The sequence below is a fragment of the Neovison vison genome, chromosome 1 (genome assembly GCF_020171115.1).
Source record: "Neovison vison isolate M4711 chromosome 1, ASM_NN_V1, whole genome shotgun sequence".
In the NCBI taxonomy this organism is placed as follows: domain Eukaryota; kingdom Metazoa; phylum Chordata; class Mammalia; order Carnivora; family Mustelidae; genus Neogale; species Neogale vison.
In genome coordinates this window covers 136,153,439-136,174,549 of record NC_058091.1, presented here as the reverse complement: position 1 = coordinate 136,174,549, position 21,111 = coordinate 136,153,439, and the positions used below count along the sequence as shown (strand labels likewise).

The 21,111-nt window shown below is 50.1% G+C and overlaps 1 protein-coding gene across 9 annotated transcripts in view; it reads right to left on the bottom strand.

The window, feature by feature from the left end:
• The window catches only part of PHACTR1 (phosphatase and actin regulator 1), a 551,546-nt gene that overhangs the window by 28,965 nt on the left and 501,470 nt on the right, over positions 1-21,111 (bottom strand). For all 9 annotated transcript variants that reach the window (XM_044259016.1, XM_044259034.1, XM_044259025.1 and 6 more), the window contains 2 exons: positions 13,917-14,164; positions 11,461-11,617 (listed from right to left, as the gene is read on the bottom strand). In XM_044259016.1, coding sequence (XP_044114951.1) covers positions 11,461-11,617; positions 13,917-14,164 — 405 coding nt within the window. The remainder of the gene's footprint in view (positions 1-11,460; positions 11,618-13,916; positions 14,165-21,111) is intronic.

Below are 21,111 nucleotides of genomic sequence, written 5' to 3'. Positions count from 1 at the left end.
GTTTCCCCCACAGAACTCGCCCTTAGCATCTCTTTCCCAGAGTAAACCTGATGACAATGAGTATGCCTTGACAGGCTTGTCTTAGTTCTTGTAGAGGGATGATTATCCAGCTGCATTTAAAAAAATATTTTATTTATTTATTTGACAGAGAGAGACAGAATCAGAAGTAGCAGAGAGGCAGAAAGAAGCAGGCTCCCCCGCTGAGCAGAGAGCCCAATGTGAGGCTCGATCCCAGGACCCTGAGACCATGACCAGAACCGAAGGCAGATGCTTAACGGACTGAGCCACCCAGGTGCCCCTCTCCAGCTACATTTTAAGTGGCCCTTAGTACAGGACCATGTACCTAGCAGGTGCTTAGTCAGTACTTAAGATAGACTCAATCTGTTGGGAGCTGAGATTCCACGGTCTCCGTTAGTGACGTGTGACTCTAGGAAGCTGACTTTGTACCCACAGAAAACAAGCTTGTTCAGCTCAAGGCCCACTGCTCCCTTCCAGGATCTCCCGTTTCTGCTTAAGTCATTTTTTTCTTTACATGGAGGGGGTGTTTATTTGGGGTCTCTTTTTTCCTCTAACTGCGATTCTTCTGATTTCGGTGAGTCGCTTTACTGAGCCGGACCTCTGCAGCAATTCATTCACTGATGCACCCAGTGACACTCGCCCCAGCACGGAGGGTGTCAGACCCTTCGCATGTCCCCTCCCCTCAAGGAGACCATGCTCTCTTCCTTCCAACTGCCAACTGGCTGCCTCCTTCCTTCTCTTCTGTTTTGGACAGATGAAAACTGTATATACTTAAAAGGTGCAGCCTGAGGTTTTGATAGACATATACGCTGTGAAAGCATTATCTCAAACTAATTAACACGTCCAGCACCTCCCCTCACAAGGCTCCGTTTTTTCGGTGCGGGCTGAGATCACGCGAGATCTGCTCTCTGGGGACGGGACGGTATATAACGTGTTACTATCAACTCGAGTCACCACCCCGTGCATCGTGTGCCAGAACTTAGTCATCTTTTGACTGAAAGTTTGTGCCTTTTGAGTGATTCCTCTCCTTTGCCCCCTACTCCCCAGCTTCTGGTAATTGCCATTCTACTCTCTGTCACTCGGAGTTTGTGATTTTTAAGATTTGGGCCCCTGGGTGGCTTGGCTGGTTGAGCATCCTACTTCTGATTTTGGCTCAGGTCGTGATCTTGGGGTCATGGGATCGAGCCCCACATCTGCACTGGGTGGAAGCCTGCCCAAGGTTTTCTCTCTTCCTCTCTCTCTGCCCCCCAACCCCCTGCTCAGGCTCTCTCTCTTTAAAAAAAAAAAAAAAGAGAGAGAGAGAGAGAGAGAGATTCCACTTACGAGTGAGTTCATGCAGTATTTATCTTCCCATGTCTGGCTTATTTCACTTGGCAAAACGTCTTACAGATTCAACTATGGTGTTGTAAATGAAAGGATTTCCCCCCTTTTTTTTTTCTTTTTTAAAGGCCAAACAATATTGCACTGAATGTATATTCCACAATTTCTGAGAAGTCTTTTAATCACATCTATTTCAGATATGATGGTCCCCTTTTTAAAAAATCTTTTTTTTAAAGATTTTATTTTATTTTATTCATTTGACAGAGATCACAAGTAGGCAGAGAGGCAGGCAGAGAGAGAGAGGAGGAAGCAGGCTCCCTGCTGAGCAGAGAGCCTGAGGTGGGGCTTGGTCCCAGGACCCTGGGATCATGACCTGAGCCAAAGGCAGAGGCTTTAACCCACTGAGCCACCCAGGTGCCCCTGTGATGGTCCCTTTTATACCACTGGGGCCATGACCAGAACAACCATCCAATACAGAAGGCCCATGACAGATGCTGGCTCCGTGTAGCTGTGGCTAAGCCACTGTGCTCATCAAATACTCCAGCTGCTCCTTCTCCTTTTCTAGCCTCTCCTGAAGCTGGATTGGCGTCAGGAGCAGAGTTCTGATTAGTGGCTCACGAGCGGAAGCAACGTGTGTATCTCTTCTCTCCCCTCTTCCCTTGCTGTGGAGATGCCAGAGCAGTGTGTTCCAGAAGCGTGTGATGGCTACATGATGGAGAGGCCGTCTGATCTGCATTAGGCTTTCCTCCCGTGAAAAATAAACCATTACTGCCTCAAGCCATTAAGATTTCGGATTTACCTGTTAGTGAATAGCCTTACTTATTCTGAGTAGTAAGAGTCTCATATAATCTAACACTCAAATTCACAGCGAGAGGGAAGCAACCAGTGTTCACTATCTACTACAAGTGGGAGAATTACTCATCTAGAGCTCTGGATGACCTTGAGTGGGAGCCCATCTTACTGTGGAAACTGAGGCTGGACAGGAACACACTCAGTCAATGGAGGATGGAGCTTTCAATCTAAGGTTCACAGGCTTTGAAGGCTGGAGTGCTCTGTCTACAAGACCCCTGCTTCCCAAACAGCAGTGTGTATCAGAATCACACTTGTTACAATGAAGGTTCCTGGGTCCCATCCTCAGAAGTTCTGATTCAGAGTTTCGGCGGGGCCTGGAAATATGCGTTTCAGCAGGTTCTCAAGTGATGCTCATGCTGCTGACCCACGGACCACACTGTAGGAACCCCTGCCCCCTCCCCACTGGACACCCTTGCTTCCCACATTTCATCAGGCAGGAGCGTCTCCACAAGCAACCCTCTTGTCAAATGTTTTAGCTCTTCCTATTGCTTGGACAGTGCTACTGAAATGCAAGAAAAAGCCCAGTTAAGCCCAGGATGGAAGAAAATCTCCTATCCCTTCTTCCCTCCATGGTTTACCTCTCCCTCTGCAGGACATGCGCACACACAAGGCAGAGCCCCTGGTCTAGCACTCTGCCGCCCCCCCCCATCCCTGTCCAACCACAGGCCCTTGGGATGGACAATCTGTTCACCATAAAAACAAAACCAAATGAAACTTTTTTCTCGGCTTGTCTGCTTCAGATAGGGAAGTCTGTCTGGGATTTGGGACGTCTTTTTCTCTTTGTTCCCTATCGTTTCTAGGGTTATTAGTTTCTTCCTCTACAAGAAGGGACCCCAAAAGCAGCCCCCTTGCCGGGTGGAGGTGAAGATGGCCAGCTGAGGTCCTGAGGGGGAACGTGTGTTCCACAGAAAGGCCTCTGGAGTCTTAGATGATCTTATGTCAGGGACCATTGCCCTGACTGGTTGTCTCTCCATGGAGACAGGCTGAGTCTTCTCTTACTTAGCCAAATAGCCCAAGAAACAGGGCCTTTCTTTCTGCCATCTGCTAAAATGAACAACAAACAAGAATAATCTTTGCAGATTACCCCCCTAACAGAACAAGAACCGCTGAAGAACTAAAAGGGCGTTTAACAACTTAAAATGTAGCCTGACACGGAACAGCTTAGAAGATCGACTCATTCTCTGCTTCTTCTGTAGGGGAAGGCTGTGGTCCCCTTCTCCAGCCCAGCGCCCCAGATTTTGAAACGTGGCTGGAATAAGCAGCTGTTCAAAAAAAGCTTCGGAACAGAAAACAAAGTAAGACTCCTTAACCTCCATGATGGTCCCTTTTTCCTTTTTTAAACCTTTGCAAGTTTTAAACACAGATTCTGTTTTTGCAGAGGAGAAAGCAGCTCTTTTGTCCCCCACGCTTACTCTATCACCGAGAAACACACGGGCAGCCGGGACAGCTGCAGGTCACACACCCGCAGCACTGGGGCACCTGGCGAGATGTGGCTTTGTTCCCCGACAGCCCGTGCAAGGCTTGCAAACCGCGATGCCTTGCCTCCTGAACGTGCATACGTGCGCGCGCACTCCCCCGTGCACCACGCACACCTCGTGCACCCCATGCGCATGGTCAGGGCTCCAAAACTCCGTCTGGGTGACAAGATGCCAAGAACTCTGCCTTCACCACATTTCTTAAAGCTGGAGGCGGGGGTGGGAGAGCAAGGGCCCCTGCATCCCTGCAAGGCTCGGGGACAGGTCAGGGGCCTCGGGTCCCATGATGGGTGTGGCTCAAGCCTCAAGGCCACAACCTCCATCCCTGAGCTCTTGAAGTTGTATCCCCCCGCCTCTGCCCGAGAAGCCTCCGTCAAATCTCCCCAGGACAGCCTTCGCAGCTTTCATTAACAACAAAACGCGAAATGCGGTTGCCCCTTTTCCATCAGACAGTCCTGTAGCCCCGACTCAGCACCTTTCACGAGATGTCAGCCTTTCTCAAAGGCCTTTAAAAAGGATTTTCTATTTTGTGCAGCGAGTTAATGGGAGATGTCAAGCATCTCCCATGGACGGGTCTATGCGTTTGCTATGCAAATGCTGCACAAAGAACCACGTCCACTTAGTGTCAGTGTGGCGGCTCGTACCCCATTGCGGTTTGCTTCAGGGGCGGTCTTGGAATGCACAGAGAAAGCCCACTAGCCTGAGCGACGCCCAGCCGGGCTTTGTGGCTGGGAAGCTGCAGTCTCATGCCCTCCCTCCCGGGTGCCCTCCGGGCTGGGCTCTGTGCCAGCACCACCACTGCCGCCGCCAAGGCCCAGATGCCAGGGATGACCGTGCCGGAGCTGGCTGCAAGGGCCAGATCCCCAAGGAAGCTCCTACACTGCTTTCAGGTCCATTTCTCTCCCTCTCTTGTTGGCGTGGTGACTCACAGTGGCTCGTGTCCAGAGCTACGAAGGCAAAGTTGAACCGAATTTATAGACCTCTGAGTGTTATCCTTATTTTGGGGGGTGTGCTTTTCCAGCAGCAGCAGCAGCAGCAGCAGCAGCAACTACCTGGCCTGGGGAGACGCTGGCTCCCACTTAGCATGGGTCCTTAGATTTTGGTGGGGGGAGGGGAGGAGATGCCGTGAGCCAAGGAGGTGCTGGTGCATCAGACTCAGGGTAGCGATTTTCCCGAATCATAAGCAGCACCCGAGCTACAGTCAGAAGCCGGAATTATTGTCTTTTATTGCCTGTGCCGTGAGCATAAAAAATGGATTTCAATTTTCTGCCTTGAACCGGACCTAATCCTCGGTACATATGACTTTATATTCTGCTTATGGGGACTTCAGTTGTGAAGCACTTGGCAGCATAAAATACGGATTTAGCCTACTCTTTCTCTCCACCACGTTACGACATCCTGCATAAGCGCGAATCACATCCCAGGTTCCAGGGGGATGGGCAGGACTAACGTTTTCCCAGCGGCCCCATCTGGTTCGCTGCCTCCTGCCCCCACAACGACAACGGCTTGCTAAGTGATGGGAAGAAACCGTCCCTGATGAGGGGGAGAGGCGGAATTTTCGTACTTGTCCAAGGAGGGTCCTACTTCTGATCGGGACATGCCACTTAACGCTGGTTTTCATGTCTGAAATGTATGTTCAAGCTATCAAGGACTGGCAGGTGCTTTAATCTGAGATCCTCCTGATTCCTAGACTCGCGGACACTGAGGAAAAGCAGCAGCCGTGGGCAGGTCTCCGTCCAAAGTCACGTGGCCGCCTGCAGTCCTCTGCCTGAATTACCGAGACCACGTGCTCCTTTTTAGGAACGTGGTAGATTGCTTTAATGATTAATCCACATAAATAGCTACATTCAAATGAATTTGGATTCTGTAAGAGGTTAATTCCAAATTGCTACAGGTAGACACATGCAGCACTCTCACGTTTATTTATTTACTTATTTTTAAAGATTTTACTTATTCATTTGCAAGAGAGCAAGCACGAGCGAACAGACGCACAAGCAGAGTGGAGGGGTAGAGGGAGAAGCAGGCTGCCTGCTGGGTGCAGAGCCGGACATTGGGGTTCCCTCCCAGGACTCTAAGATCGTGACCTGAGCTGAAGGTAGACGCTTAACTGAATCACCCAGGCGCCCAACATTTATGTTTACAATATCCAGTAATACTCCTTTCTCAGCTCTCTCCCCGAGATCTCCATGCACTCCCCCGAGAATGTAGGGCTACAGTCCACAGAAGCGAAATGATAGCTTCCAGGTCTTAGATCAAAACCAGGCACCCAGGCTGCGATGTGCTCCTTGGGCTGAATTTAGTCCATAAATATATTCTGCTTGCTCTGTGCCAAGTTTTACAAATTTGGAACTTTTGCTTAAAAAAAAAAAAAATCCAGATTTTTTTCAGAGGATCTGAAAAACTAGTCCTTCATATCTGCAAAGCAACAGGCGCCTAAGTGGAACAGCACCAGTGCCTTTAGGTAAGTAGGTAAGGGGTGGACTTCCCCCGCTGCCCCCGTTCCCAGCACTCTCTGTTCACAATCTTAGAAGTGCCCGCCTCACTTCTGTTCACTATCTGGCTGGCCCCAACATGCATTTGAGGTTCTGGCCCTTTTCCTAGTTTGACCCACTTTGCATCTCCCCAGATGTTATGGGCTGAATCATGTCTCCCCAAAACTCGTATGTCGAAGTCCTAACCCCAGGAGCTCAGACTGTGACCTGATCTAGAGACAGGGTCTTTGTAGAGATAATCAAGTTCACACAAGACTGGTATGGGGGCCCTCACTGATGTGACCACTCTCCTTATGGAAAGGGGGAACTTTGAAGCTCCCAGGGAGCAGCACAGATGAAGGGCAGATTGGGGCCAAGTGTCCACAAGCCAAGGAATGCCAGCAGACGCCCAGCAGCTAGAGCAGAGGCATGGCACAGATGCCCGTTCACGGCCCTCAGAAGGAACCAAGCCCGCGACACCTTGGTCTCGGCATCTAGCGGCCAGAACCGGGAGGCAGTCAGCTTTTGTGGTCTAAGCCGGTCAGTCTCCGGTGTGTGGTCACGGTTGCCCCAGGAAAGCAAAACTCCAAGTAGCTTAAATTAAGTATCTTCCTTTGATCGGTTGGGGTTGAATCATGGGCGTGTAGACTGAACCCCGGGATGTGTCTGGTGCAGAGAGAGGACATCACAAGGAAAGACATCCTTCCCCAAACCGAGCAAGGCTTCCAAGAGCTTCCCCACAGAGATTCCAATTACAGGTCGGGCCATGCCCACTCCACCTCCCACGGTGCTGAGGGAGACTGGTCAATCCTGACTGCAAAGAAGATGAAGGCCCTTCCCTGGGGGTGGGGTGGGGGGGGCTGATAGTGAAAGCAAGAACAGGTGTGTTCAGGGAACGAGTGTGTCAGGGAAGCACACCGCCTCAGTCCTCACGCCTGTGTGTGTCTAGATTACACGCTCCCTCATGCGCTACGAGGCGCCTGCCGTTTGATTTTCCTTCCCAGGCTTCTGCTCCCCTGTCTGATCTGAATGTTCTGGAGGGGACTGGAGGGCCCGGAGGAGAGGGTCTTGGTGGGAGAGGGCAGAGCTGGCTAGGTCTGGAAAGCTGGCTGCTCCCCAGGGAAAGGCCTAAGTGCACAGGCCATGTTCTGGCATCTTAGCTCCTCCCTTTTATAACAAGCAGTCATGGGGCGCCTGGGTGGCTCAGTGGGTTAAGCCTCTGCCTTTGGCTCAGGTCGTGATCCCAGGGTCCTGGGATCGAGCCCCGCATCGGGCTCTCTGCTCAGCAGGGAGCCTGCTTTCCCCCTCTCTGCCTGCCTCTCTGCCTACTTGTGACCTCTCTCTCTCTCTGTCAAATAAATAAATAAAATCTTCAAACAAACAAAGAAGCAGTCTTAGTGACTCACAGGACAATTGACCTAGAGGGTGTCCGGGAGATGATAGCTCGCTATTTTGAGGCATCACGCTTCTCGTCAGTCCCTGAGAGTCCCATTCCCAGGCGCCCTGTGCTCTAGCCTTTGGGGACAATTTCACTTTCTGGGATGGTCCGAGCCCCAGGCTGCAAAGTAGAGAAGGGTCAGAGGGCAGATCAGGTTGACCACTCCTAGGGTTCAGGTTGAAGGGCCTGGAGAGGAGACCCAGAGGGGAAGCAGTGGGGTCTTGCATTCGGGGGGACTCCCGAGATGGGGGGTGAGAGACTGCTCTGAGCTTGTACACTTTCAGGGACCCGAGGTCACCAGAGATGAAAAGTCCTCCTCATCTAGCTTGAGAGGGGCCCTTAGATCTGTGGGCTGCAAGCTTTTTGAGAAGTCCATCAAGAAAATCTAGGCAGTCACCCCCCACCTCCCCCACCCCCCTACCCCCTTTCTTTTAGCTACCTCCTAGGGCCCTTGCTTTCCTACACCATGTGGGTGGTAATACACATGGGCAATCAGCTTAAGAAGAATGATACAGAATAAATTTAAAAATAGACATTCTGTTACCTTTCTCCCCCAACCCCCGCCATCCAGTGGATGGGCTCGCTCACCCTTGGTTCTCTGCACCCACCCTGAGTCTGTATACATAAGGCGCAAAGCAATGTGTACCCAGTTGACCATGTTCATATCTCAAGGGCAGCCGGCATTTCTCATCTGGCAACTGACGGAAACAGTTATTTACTGTCAAAACATCCAGATGACTCACTGATTGAGGTTTTGGACAGTGTGCCTGATGGCATCAATGAGAACATATTTCTGGAAGAACGATGTGTGTGCATTCTTATGGAGAAACTCTGCCTTAATGCTTGACATTGTTTTACTGGGCACTTCTGCTTCTCACCCCCCGAGCTGGGATTATTCTTGGAATGCTGCATTGTTTGTTTGGCTTTTTTTTATACTATTAAAACTGCCAGGCTAAAATTGTGTTTTGTGTCTTACTTGTCACTCCTGGAACACAGCAGGCTTCGCTGCGTGCTCTTTCAAAGCATGTAAAATTTCCAGCACGATTATCCGACCTCCGGGAGCCAAAGAATGTCACAGCCCCATAGCCTCAAACTCTAACGCAGATTCCTACATTCTATTAGCTACTTTTTTTTTGGTAATAAAGCTCACCGATAGCACAAGGTCATCAGATGACCTAATCTAATCCCCTCGGGTTGGGAAGTGAAGGCCCAGGGCCGATGCCTGCTCGGCAACCCACAGAACCCAAGTTTCCTACCCTATGACCAGCTCCGCACCTTCATCTTCTGCTTCTCACATGTCCCCTCCGTGTGGCCCTGACTTCAGGATAATGAGTGGCTGCGAGCATAGAGCTAGGCTCTCATTGAAAAAAAAATAAAATAAAATAAAATAAAAAAATAGGCTCTCATTCCAAAGAGAATCATCCTGAAAACTCCTTGGGTGTGATCAATGGCTGCTTTATCTCAAAGAAGACCATCAGACGGGGACTTGGCCCGCCCATCTGACTCACTGAGATCTGTACTATCTGGACAACCCGCTAAACAGTTCGACATCCTCTCTTTCAGACCCACTTTCTACAGTCTGGCTGGAGACGTCTGGGGTCTGGCCCTGAGGGAGTAAACTCCCTAGCTGGAAGACTGAACAAAGACGAGGGGAATTCGGACCAAGGATGTAAGCCAGCTCAAACGCCTTGAATGTGCCCAACACGGCCCTCCCGACGCCCCTCCTTCTCCCCCAGGCCATGACCGGGGTGCAAGAGAGTTGGGAACAGTAACCAGTAGCTTTTTGGAATTTTCCAAGCAGAGTTGAAGGTTGTTAGAAGAGGAAGAGTTGGGATGAGGCTTCAAACGTGGAGAGTTTCCTCTGGCGCGTGCTTGGTCTATCTCTTCCTACCTGCGGTCTTGTCCCCGCCACTGCCAGCCAGTCGTGGCGGCGCTATGGGAATGGGGGTTCAGGCGTGAGAAGCTGGGTACCATCTCCCTTTCAGGAGTCTGTCCTGGGACATCAGTGGCCTGTTTTGTCAGTTACCTCCAGGTGGAACAGCTCTACAACGGATAAGCCAGGAGGCCAGTCCGAGCCTGCTTTCTACAATGTCCCGTCTTTCCGTCTCTCCCCATGGACCCCATTCCCTCAGCTCACTTCCCACAGAGAATTCTTCTCTAGCAAAGCTGGGAAAGCAGGAATGAAGGGGAGAGAAGCCTGAGCAAGGGTGCGGGGAGCTGCACTTGGAGAAGATGGCTGGGGTCAAGGAACGGCTCCTTCTCTTTTCCCTCATCCCCTAAAAGACAGCCCTTTTTGGTGTTAGGTTTAAAACTGAGCAAGCAGGTTCTGGAAGCAGCCCAAACCTATACCCACCCACCCCGTGCCCAGGAAGGAGATCGGGTTTGTTCCTCGGAGAGGAATGTCACTGTCTCCGAGAGGGATGGCAATAGCGATGCGGCTCTGAGTACTGGTTGGAGGAAGAGGATGGGACCGCGGGGAAGAGCTGCCGGACAGACTTGTCCCATAGAAGGAAGAGTGCTTAACTGCCCAACAATGGGACAGGCTCTCCAGGATGCTGCTTAAGTAGCCGTCACCATAGTACGAAGAGAAATATGGATCACTGAAGTGTGGACACGTCACCATGCCCTATGAGTGTGTGTGTGTGTGTGTGCGTGCGACAGGAGGGTAGAGATCTTCGTTCTGGGGCTAAAGTCTGCACAACATGAGACCAAATCAGCCGTCTGTGCTGAACATTTACGCAGGCTAGTACCATCAAAACAGTGTCCTCCAGGACAAAACCAAGTTAACCGAGGGACAGAGGGGGCCCCTTGGTGAGGGTCTAAGTCGGGGGGAGGGGAGGACACCAGGACGCTGCTGGACGCCATCTCCACCTCTGGGAGCTCTCTAGGTACAACGTTCCTCACCTGTACTTGGGAAGATAATGAAAGCCCCTGCATGGGGTTGCTGGGAGGGTAACGGAGTGTTTCCTATGGACTGGGGATGGCTTTAAATGCTTTACTTATGTTTCTGAATCCTTACAACTCCCATTTTACAAATGCGGACACAGAGGCAGAGAGAACAAGCAAGGCTGTCCCACTAAAAAGAGGCAGAGAGCAGCTCCAAACCTTGTCACAGTGCCTGGCACAAAGGACGGGCTCCGAGTGACAGCTGTTAGACCAGAGGGGAGGGGGCGTAACACACTTGGTCAGGAGGGGGCGCTCCAGAGCCATTTGGCGCAGCAGGAAGGAGGTAACTACAGGTCTCTACACCCAGGGTCCTCCTCTGTGAAATGGGCACACGAATGCCCATTTCACAGCAAGGCTCCAAGAGGAAATGATCTAATACATGTAAAGTTTTAGAAGAATGGCAGGCAAAGGGTAAGTGCTCCGCGAATGTTGGCTAATACCACGCACACGTGCATGGGGTTCTAAACACATGCGTCCGGTGTTCAATGCGTTCATAGGACACCATGCCCGAAGCTGGTCTGTCCTAACTGCACATAAAGCCAACCTCTCAGGAAGGCTCACAGGTTGCTGATGAGGCACGATCCCCAGAGGCCTCATCCGGTCACACATCACAGCGGACATAGTGCTTCTCTGAGGGCAATGAACTTCACCAAACCACAACGCCCATGTATGTGGGTCATCCTGGCCACTGCTTTTTTCCAGGTGGTTATTCTACCTGGAAACCTGCCCTTTGGCTTCTCCCAGAGCTTTTATTCAAGGAAAACTTCCAAGATGTGGCTGCGTGAAGGGGAAGGGACTGTCAGAGCAATGGGGGAAGAGACCCGGAACGTTTTACAGGGTTATTCCCTGCAGGAAGCTCTTTGGGAGACACCGGGACCAACCCGGGGATGGAGAGCGAGTTCTGCTCGGGTCCACGGGACGGACCGTCGGGCTGTCCTACCTGGTGAGCTTGGTGCCGATCTGCTGTCTCAGCTCCAGCCTCTCCTCGTCCGTCTGCCTGGGAAGGATGTTCTTTTCTTCGAGCTCCCGCTTGGAGGGCCTGTTGCTGAGTTTGATGGCTAAGGAGTCCTTCCTGCACACCTTCATGGCCAGGGAGGCTGCGGGAGGGAGAAACAAGCCCTTAATGCTGACCCCCAGCTGCCTGGGCTCCACGTGGCCAGCAGTGGGCCCCGAGGTGAAAAGCAGGCAGGCAGACACCAGGGGCTTTACTCCTGGGGGTGGCGAAGGCCTTACTCAGAGCATTCATCGATAGAGCTCCCGCGACCAGCATGTTCTTTATCCCTAGCACTGTCCGGTGCATGTGAGGGGCACACGGGGAGGCTCTGATGGGCTCTCTGCTCCCCAGGAACCCCAGCGGGCAGGCAACATCACAAAGGAGGGCTGGCCGGGCTGTGGAGTGCAACTGAACACAAGGCAGAGGGTGGCCACGGGCCTTGAGGGGGCTACAGGGAGCTTCAAAGAGGAGGGGTTGGCACCCGTGGGACAGGGGTCACCCGAAACAGGCAGCAGCTGGAGGCCATCTGCAGGGGGAAGGCTCAGAGAGGACAGACGAGCCCAGCAATCTCAGGAGTCAAGAGACCAGCTGGAGCGGAGCTGGGGGCGTGCGAAGGAAGGGACGGCTGGGCAAAGCGGGGTGTGTTTGGGGCTGGAGCGGAAGCGAGGTCACGGAATTCTGGGACTGAACAGAGAGTAGGGCTTCCTTATGTCTGGGAGAAATCTGCAGTTCTCAAGCAGGGATGATTCTGCACCCCCTGCCCTCTGCCCAGAAACGCTTGGGCAAGTCTAGGGATACTTTGTGCTTGTCAAAACTGGGGTGTGGAGGGGGGAGGGGGTGTTCCTGGCATCTAGTGGGCAGAGGCCCGGGGGGCTGTTGAACATCCTGCAATGCACAGGGCAGCCCCCACAAGGAAGAATTTTCTGCTTGAATGTCAGTGATGCCGAGGCCAGGAAACGTTCAATTCTCCGGGTAGGAAACAGGGAGCGGAGGCTGGGTGTGGGTCCCTGTCATGGGTCCCTTGGGCTTTGGTGGCCCCTCTATGGTTCTCTCTCCTGGACATTATTTTGATCATCACATTCATTGCTTGTTCACCAGGCCTCTCCTGAGCTCTCCAGTTTAGCCAGCGATCTGAAGCCTGGCACCGGCAAAGCAAGAGGGAGAGACTGGGAAGCAGCATGTGGCAGGGAAGGGATTCCTTCGGATTTTATTCTAGTGCCAGCCTCTCTCTGCCTCCACTGGTTTTAGAACAAGGGCCTTGGCAGGAGACCTAGCCGGTGTCAAATCCCAGCACTGCCCCTTAGATGTGAGGCTCTGGGCCCGTTCCCTTCCCTCTCCATGTTCTTCCCTTGTCTGTGAAACAGGACAACAGCATCCACGTCTCTGGGTGTTGTGAGATGCACGGAACAGAATAAAATCTCAGCGCATTCTCAGGCACACAGTATATACTCAGTATAAGGTGGTTATTATATAAATTCATGAAAAAGTTGACCACATAGGGGCATGTTGGTGGCTCAGACAGTTAAGTGTCTGACTCTTGGTTTCTGCTCTGGTCCAGATCTCAGGGTCGTGGGATCGAGTCCCACTTTGGGCTCCGAACTCCGCATGGAGTCTGCTTAAGATGTTCTCTCCCTCTGCCCCTCCCCTGCTTGCACATACTCTCCAAATAAATAAAAAAATTTTTTTAGAAGATTTTATTTATTTATTTGCCGGAGAGACAGAGAGAAAACACAAGCAGGGGTGTGGCAGGCCGGGGAAGAAACAGGTTCCTGACACGGGACTCAATCCCAGGACCCCTGAGATCATGACATGAACTGAAGGCAAATGCCCAACCAAGCCACTCAGGCATCCCTAAATAAATAAAATCTTTAAAAAAAAAAAATTCTTGACCAAATAATCAGTCTGTAATCACTGAACTAAAATTTATTATTTTTACACCAGATTTTGAATTTTGCTTTTTCATTATTTCCCTCATGCCTGCACACATGTAAAGACCTTAAATAAGAAAGTTACAGTCAAGCCTTCTAGAGTTGTGGATGTGGGTTTAAAAATGATTTGTTGCATACACAACGGTCAGTACTTTGAGTATTCTGTGGACTGGAACTGAGTTTTAGGGTCCCTCCTTCCTTTTTTTTTTTGAGGAAGGGGGTTGGATTCCCCAGGAAGGGAATCAAAGACAGAAAAAGCCATCCAAGAGATGAGACGTGGCCACACGGCGTTGCAATTTTTGGAGCTGTGGTATCTGGAGGACCTTTGCCCCTTTCATCTTCCTAACTGAGCTGCCCTGTGACCCCAGGCCAGTGGATACCTGCGCCCAGATTGGAAGCCAGAGCATGGGGCAGCTGGGGCAGGTCTCCCCGCTGAGCAAACCCCCCCTTGGCGACATGCCGCGGTGTACGCACTGGTGTACAGCGAGCTGTCGTCGTCCTCGTCCTCCTCCTCCTCCTCCTCTTCTCTCGTGTACAGGCAAGAAGAGTCTTCGTAGTCTGATTCATGAGGCACATTTTCTTTATTGTCATCACATTCAATCACAACAGTTGGCACTTGTCTTATCTCCGGAAGGCCCAGAGGTCCCGCCTTGGAGACACCGTCACCCGAATGCAAACCAGAGCTGTGGTAAGAAGTGGAACAGGGGACCCGCTGCTCAGAGCTGTCGGGAGAAGAGGGGGAGAGAGGATGTTAATGTTGCCCGATGCCTCACATAAATGCAGGAGGATCTTTGTAAAAGTCGCCTGACCCATCCTAGGAGACAAAGGGTCTACTGGGCAATTGATGCCTCCTTTCCCATCTCACCGCGAAACATTTCAGCGCCCCAGAGCTTCCCGAGGGATCGTTGGGGGTAAAGTTCACACATCCGTGTGGATGTACTCAATCCTCTCAAATGCAACTTGAATTTTTTTTTTTTCTTATTTATTTGTCAGAGAGAGAGAGGGAGAGCGAGCGAGCACAGGCAGACAGAATGGCAGGCAGAGGCAGAAGCAGGCTCCCTGCCGAGCAAGGAGCCCGATGTGGGACTCGATCCCAGGACGCTGGGATCATGACCTGAGCCGAAGGCAGCTGCTTAACCAACTGAGCCACCCAGGCTTGAAAATGGTTATGATGCTAAATTTTTTTTGGGGGGGGAGGGGTTCTGGTGCATTTGTCACAATTAAAAAAACCAGAATTTTTTAAAAAAGAATTTGAATTCCAGGAACATTTATGGTTAAGACCAACGTCTCCAAATGTCAAAGGAGGGTCTGTTGGCCACCCACATGTTTCATGCGAGGAGTAAAAGCACTCACTGGAGAGTAGAGTTCAAGATCCAGGAAAGAAAGAGAGAATGCCCGAGGTTCTGGCTTTCAAAGCTGCACAGCAGAGCTGGTGGGGGCTGGGGTGGGACAGACTGTTCGAGATGTCATGGATGGAGAGGCAGAGGAAGAGCAGAGAGGGGACCCGAAGGCTGGAGACACGTGCGCGACCACTGTGGTGGATGGGGTCATGGAGAAGTTGGAGGGATTTCTCTCCCAAGGACCGTGTCAGACTCTCAGCTGCCACAGGTCATGTCAGTCTAGATTTTTTTGTAGGTTAATTTTCCAGAAGGCAATGATGATGATGCTCCTGGTTTTACCTCTTAAGGTGAAACAACTCAGATGTAAAAAAATACATTTTAATTAAAAATGGTTTGCTTCATTCTAAAAGCCATATAAATGCACTGTAGGGAAATTAGGAAACATGTCTCAAAAATAAAGAAAACATTATTATTACTATTATTATCATCATTATTTTTTTTTTTTTAAACAGAGTCTCTCCTAGGTCCCCTCTAGCAATTTAGTATTCTTTTTATGACAGTTTCTGAATGAAGTCCAGCAAGGAAAATGGAGCCAGAAACACACTGAAATTTTATAATTCTTCTTCAGGCTAACTGCAAATGGCACTTATATCTTCCACTTAAGGAATTTCTAAGCACAGGTGACTGGCTGCATTTTCCCATCCCAGAGTGTCTGACATTCACAAGGGAGGGGAGGGGAGGTTAGGCGACACTATGTATCAATACGTTTTACATTAGCGTATCTTATCCAAAAGAAAACTTTTCCTCGTGACATATGAGTGTATGATAGTCTCCTCTGAAACGTTCATTACACTTTAAATTATCGCCGTGCCTAATTTAAATTCAATTAACTTTCTTCCTCCCATTGTTTCCAAAGAGCTGTTTTTCTCTGCGTGTTTGGCACATAACTCTGCGGGGACACATGGAAAATCTAGTTAACACATTACGAGCTCTGAGCTTCTGAGCTCAATCAACTTAAAAACCCTTTGACGGCTGAGCAAGAGTACGACCCAGAGTTACAAAAACAGAGCATCTTACGAGCCATGACCCGTGTGACGGGTCCACCTCCCGCCAGATTCCGTATCGAGGGCAGGGGGCAGGTGGGGGGAGCGTGCGAGGGGTGGCAGAAAGGACAGCTGGCTGATGGGGACTGACCGTCCCCCCGATCAGGTGGCCCTCTCTTCTGCAGGGCAGAAGCTGCCTTCCAGGCGCACTCAGATTCCTACACCGAGAATGAAGGGATGTAGACACGGGAGGGGACAAATCTCACTGCACGGCCGGCTCACGCTTGCCTCCCCCCTGCCTGCTCTTCTCCCTGATAGTTTAACTAACAAAACCCAGCCACAGAGCTGGGGATGGGACAGGTAGGAGTGAGGCGTGGAACGTAGCCCTAGATGTTCCTGGGTGGTCGGAAGACTCTTTGGAGCCCAAAAACAAAGAAACAAACAAACAAAATTAGACACGAGAGAGCCTAAGAATTCCTTAAGCTAGAAGGTTCCACACGGTCTCCAGAGGACAGAGAAAGGAGGAACAGTATGCAAAGAAAGCAGAAAAATCAGCCTCACAGCGAGGCTGGGGTAAACAGGAGGCAGTGGCTTGTCCTGCTTCAGACACAGGGCCAGAGTGAGGCCTTGAGGAGGACGCATGGTAAGTTGGGCCCATCAGCTGCGGTGGCAGGCGTGAGCCATCCATCAGGCCACCACAGTCTTGTGGAACAGGAACCGGTCATGGTGATCGGCGAAAGCCTGCTGGGGGCTCCACAGACACACCTGAAGGCCTCGCCGGGCCAAGCATGTCATCCGCCTCAAGTATGACTCGAGCAGGGGAGAGAAGGTCTGATTTACCACAAGGACAAAAATGGCATTTCCCGGGAAGCCAGGTCTGATTCGTAAATATTTGCCGGCTGCCAACTGTACGTCAGGGAAGGCGCTGGGTGAAGGACAAACACCCAGATAATCCCACCCATCGGGTAACTGGTGAGCCAAGACTTGTCTCCAACGGCGAGAGAAGGAGACAAGTCAGCTGAGCGCAGGCTGGAAAGGTTATTATGGGACCTCGGTCTGAGGAGTCAAGACACAGATGGGAGTGCAAGTTTTGTCACGTACTGTCAAATCTTCACATTGGGCCAATGATGTAATTAACCTCTCTGAGCCCCCGTCTCCTTGGGCAAAATCGGGTAATCCTACTTTTACAGCAGGGCGGGTGCCCAGGAGGGGCCCGTGCGCGTGCCCGTGAATGAGGCCCCGTCCCGTTACTGGCAGCAGCGACCTTCCAGGGGATTCTAGACACTCTCAACCTTGGACGATTCACACCATTGTCAGGGCAACTTGCTAAAACCCAGACCTCATTCCTTCGCCCATGAGAACTCGGAAGACCCACCCAGTCCACAGATCCAGTGCTCCGAGAGTGACACAAATGGGAAATTCCGTTAAGGCCTTAGGAGCTGTACTCGTCAAGGCCAAGAACGAAGTCGACGTGAACGTGAACGTAGTGCCTGATTACATTTGGCCTCCACCCGCATGGCTGTAGGCAGGAAGGGGGACACCTCGCCAAGTGTCAGTCTTAGGAAAGGCTGGTTTTCTCTAATGGAGTTGTTACTTAGCAGATCTGCTCTCCATGAAAGGTCTCACTGCTGAAGGGAAGTAAAAGCCATCGGCCTAACAGTTCCAGCACAGCAGGACACGCAACCCCCTGCACAAGCTGACCCCTATTACTAAACCCACGCTCAATGCCCCCTTCCCAGCAATGGAATGTCCCCATTCCACGTACCCCTTGGTCCCATGCAACAAGGCGTTATAGGCACTCAGCTGGGAATGCGCTCCCCTCCCTCCTTCACTGTGCTGATTTCAATTTATCTTTTAATCCTCTGTCCCAGGCGAAGCTTTGCCCGTGTTCTCCAGAGACTCCACCGTTGTGAACGTTGTGAACATCTGTTCGCTTGCTGCCTCCTGTCCTCAACCAAGCTGGAGCCTCCCGGAGGGTCAGGGACCGGGTCTTACTGCTGTTTGTAGCAGATGCCCACCACTGTTCCTGACCCAGAGCAGACACTCAATCATCTGTGATTATTTTTCTGAGTGAATATGCACTGGAATCCCTGAGATTTAGGTGCTTTTCTAAGGGGCTGGCAAATCATTTTCACAGAGTATTAAGAATTTTTTTTTTTTTTTTTAAATTTTCAGGTGCTCGTGATGTGTGTCTTACAGGCCTGTGGGTGCCCCTGACTTGGCCGGCACTTTCGTCAATGGCTTAATGACAAAAAGGGCCTCTTTATCAAATAGGCAGAAGAACTGGGACAGAGCAGGCATGGAGGGAATGAAAAAAGGGAACGTTTATTGGTTGTGTTGTCCGCTGTTCTAGAAACTTCTATATCCAACATCTCATTTCATCTTTATGACAACTCTGCAGGAGAAATGTCGTTATCCTCATTTTATTAAGCAGGAAATTGAGGCTCTTGGAGGACAATGAATAGGCTCGTGAGGACACAGGTAGTAAAGAAGGGAGCTGGAATTTGAGCCCATCCTGTTTCAATATGCTATACCTAAAAATTGAATTGAGATACTGGTAAGACTGTGTACTTTGATTAATCACAAACCACACTCACTGTGTACACGCAAGGTGGAGGCAATGTGTAAAGGAGAATATTATTACTTTACATTTTTAAATCTTACTAACCAGGGTAGGTGACAGTGTTCTACCTTGCCACCATCAGGCTGCCCTTGGGCACTGAGTTTAGAGGATTCAGCTCAGACACTGCATTGTAATCATTGGGATGGTGAACGAACTCATTGGACGATTCCTCTGTTGGTTCATCTGATGACCTCGTCGCGTTGACTGACTTAGTGTCTTTTGCTCCAACATGGCAGAGTTGAGGCATTGCAATGGAGCCTCAAATCTTAACTATCTCAACTCTCAGAAAATGTTTTCTGAAATTTATATGGAACCATGGAAGATTCCGAAAAGCCAAAGTAATCTTGAGGAAGGAGAACAAAGCTGGAGGGATCACAATCCCAGATTTCAAGATATACTACAAGGCTGTAGGGTATTGGCACAAAAACAGACACATAGATCCACAGAACAGGACAGGGAGCCCAGAAATAAATCCATGCTTATGCAGTCAGTTAATCTACAACAAAGGAGGCAAGAATATACAATGGGGAAAAGACCATCTCTTTGATAAATGCTGCTGGGAAAACTGGACAGCTACATGCAAAAGAATGGAACTGGACCAGTTTCTTACACCATACACAAACATAAGCTCAAAATGGGTTAAAGACCTAATTGTGAGACCTGAAGCCGTAAAAATCCTAGAAGAGCGCACAGGCCTCTTTGGCCTTTGCAACATTTTTCTAGCGATGCCTCTTAAGGCAGCAGAAACAAGAGCAAAATTAAACTACTGGGACTACACAAGAATAAAAAGATTTCGGCACAGCAAAGGAAACCATCCGTAAAACAAAAAGGTAACCAACTGAATGGGAGAAGATACATGCAGAGGACAGATCCAATAAGGTGTTAATATCCAAAACATTTGAAGAACTTATACAACTCAGTACCAAAACCCCAAATAATCCAATTAAAATATGGGCAGAGGACCCAAATAGACATTTTTCCAAAGACGACATCCAGATGGTCGACAGACAGATGAAAAGATGCTCGACATCACTCATCATCAGAGAAATGCAGGTCAAAACCAGAATATTACCTCATGTGTTGGCATAGCTAGCATCAAAAAGACAAGAAATGGCCCAAAATAATAATAATAAGTGTTGGTGAGGATGCGTAGAAAATGGAACCCTTGTCTTGTCCACAGTTGGTGGGAATGCAAGCTGGTACAGGAGGGAGGTTCCTCAAAAAATTAAAAACAGAATTACTTATGATCTAGGAATTCCACTCCTGGGTATTTATGGGAAGAAAATGGAAACACTATTTTGAAAAGATACATGCACCCCTATGTTGATTGCATTATTATTTACACTAACCAAGACAGGGAAGCAACCAGGTGCCCCCTGACAGATGAGTGGATAAAGAGGATGTAGTAGATACAACACAATATCGTGCGACCATAAAAAAGAATGAGATTTTTTTGGCCATTTGCAACACCATGGATGGACATAGAGGGTATGACGCTAAGTGAAATGAGTCAGAAGGAGAAAGACGGATGCACGTGGTTGCACTAAATCTAAAACCCAAAATGAATAAGCAAACAAAACCAGACCCATAAATACACAGAACACACTGACGGCTGCCAGAGGGCATGGGGGGCTGGGCCCAAGGACAAAGGGGAGAGGGAGACACAGGCCTCCACTTAGGGAATGAAGTAGTCACGGGCATGAAGGTACAGCATGGGGAATATAGTCAACAGAAAAACAACCGAGTTTTCTGACCTCTGGCTTAAACTGATCTTTCCTAACTGCCCTCACACCCACACTCACTTTTGTGTGTGCGTGCGATGGCTGAGTTCATTTATGCTCTTTTCGACTTTGTATCTTTAAGTCCGTGTTTAAAGGAACAAACACTATTGTGGCCTCATCTTAAGCATGATCTCTGTCATCCTAGGTCTTCTGCACTAATTATTCTATGTGTTTATAACTGCTGTTAAAATAAGTATGATAATTAACACTTTTTTAAAAAGGTTATTTATTTATTTATTTATTTGACAGACAGAGATCACAAGTAGGCAGAGAGGCAGGCGGGGGGGCGGGGCCAGGAGAAGCAGGCTCCCCGCTGAGCAGAGAGCCAGATGTGGGGCTCCATCCCAGGACCCTGAGATCATGACCTGAGCTGAAGGCAGAGGCTTAACCCACTGAGCCACCCAGGCGCCCTGATAATGAACACTTTTATAGAAAGTTCTCCTGCACGGAACTCGTGGACTACCAACAGCTGCATGTATCACATTTTGGTTAAATCACGGCCTAGACCAGGTTTTGCCAACCTCAGCGTGATGACCATCTGGGCTAGATGGTTCTTCGAGGTGCGGGTCTGTCCTGTGCTTTGCAGGGTGTTCAGCAAGCATCCCTGGGCTCTCCCCACCAGAAACCAGCAGTACCTCCTCCACCTGCCGTGACCGGAAATATCACCAGACATTGCTAAATGTCCTGCGGGGGTCAAACTGCCCCTTTGGGAGCCACTGGCCTAGAATATCCATGACAGTTTCACTCCGTGCTGCTTCCCCAGTGTTGTATCGTGTGAGTGTCTTCTGAAGCAACCTTGGCATTGACTGTCCGGAATCTGCAGCTTTCCCTGGATTAGGAACCTTCCAGATCCTTTCTCCTGAGCGCCTGACTTGTTATGTT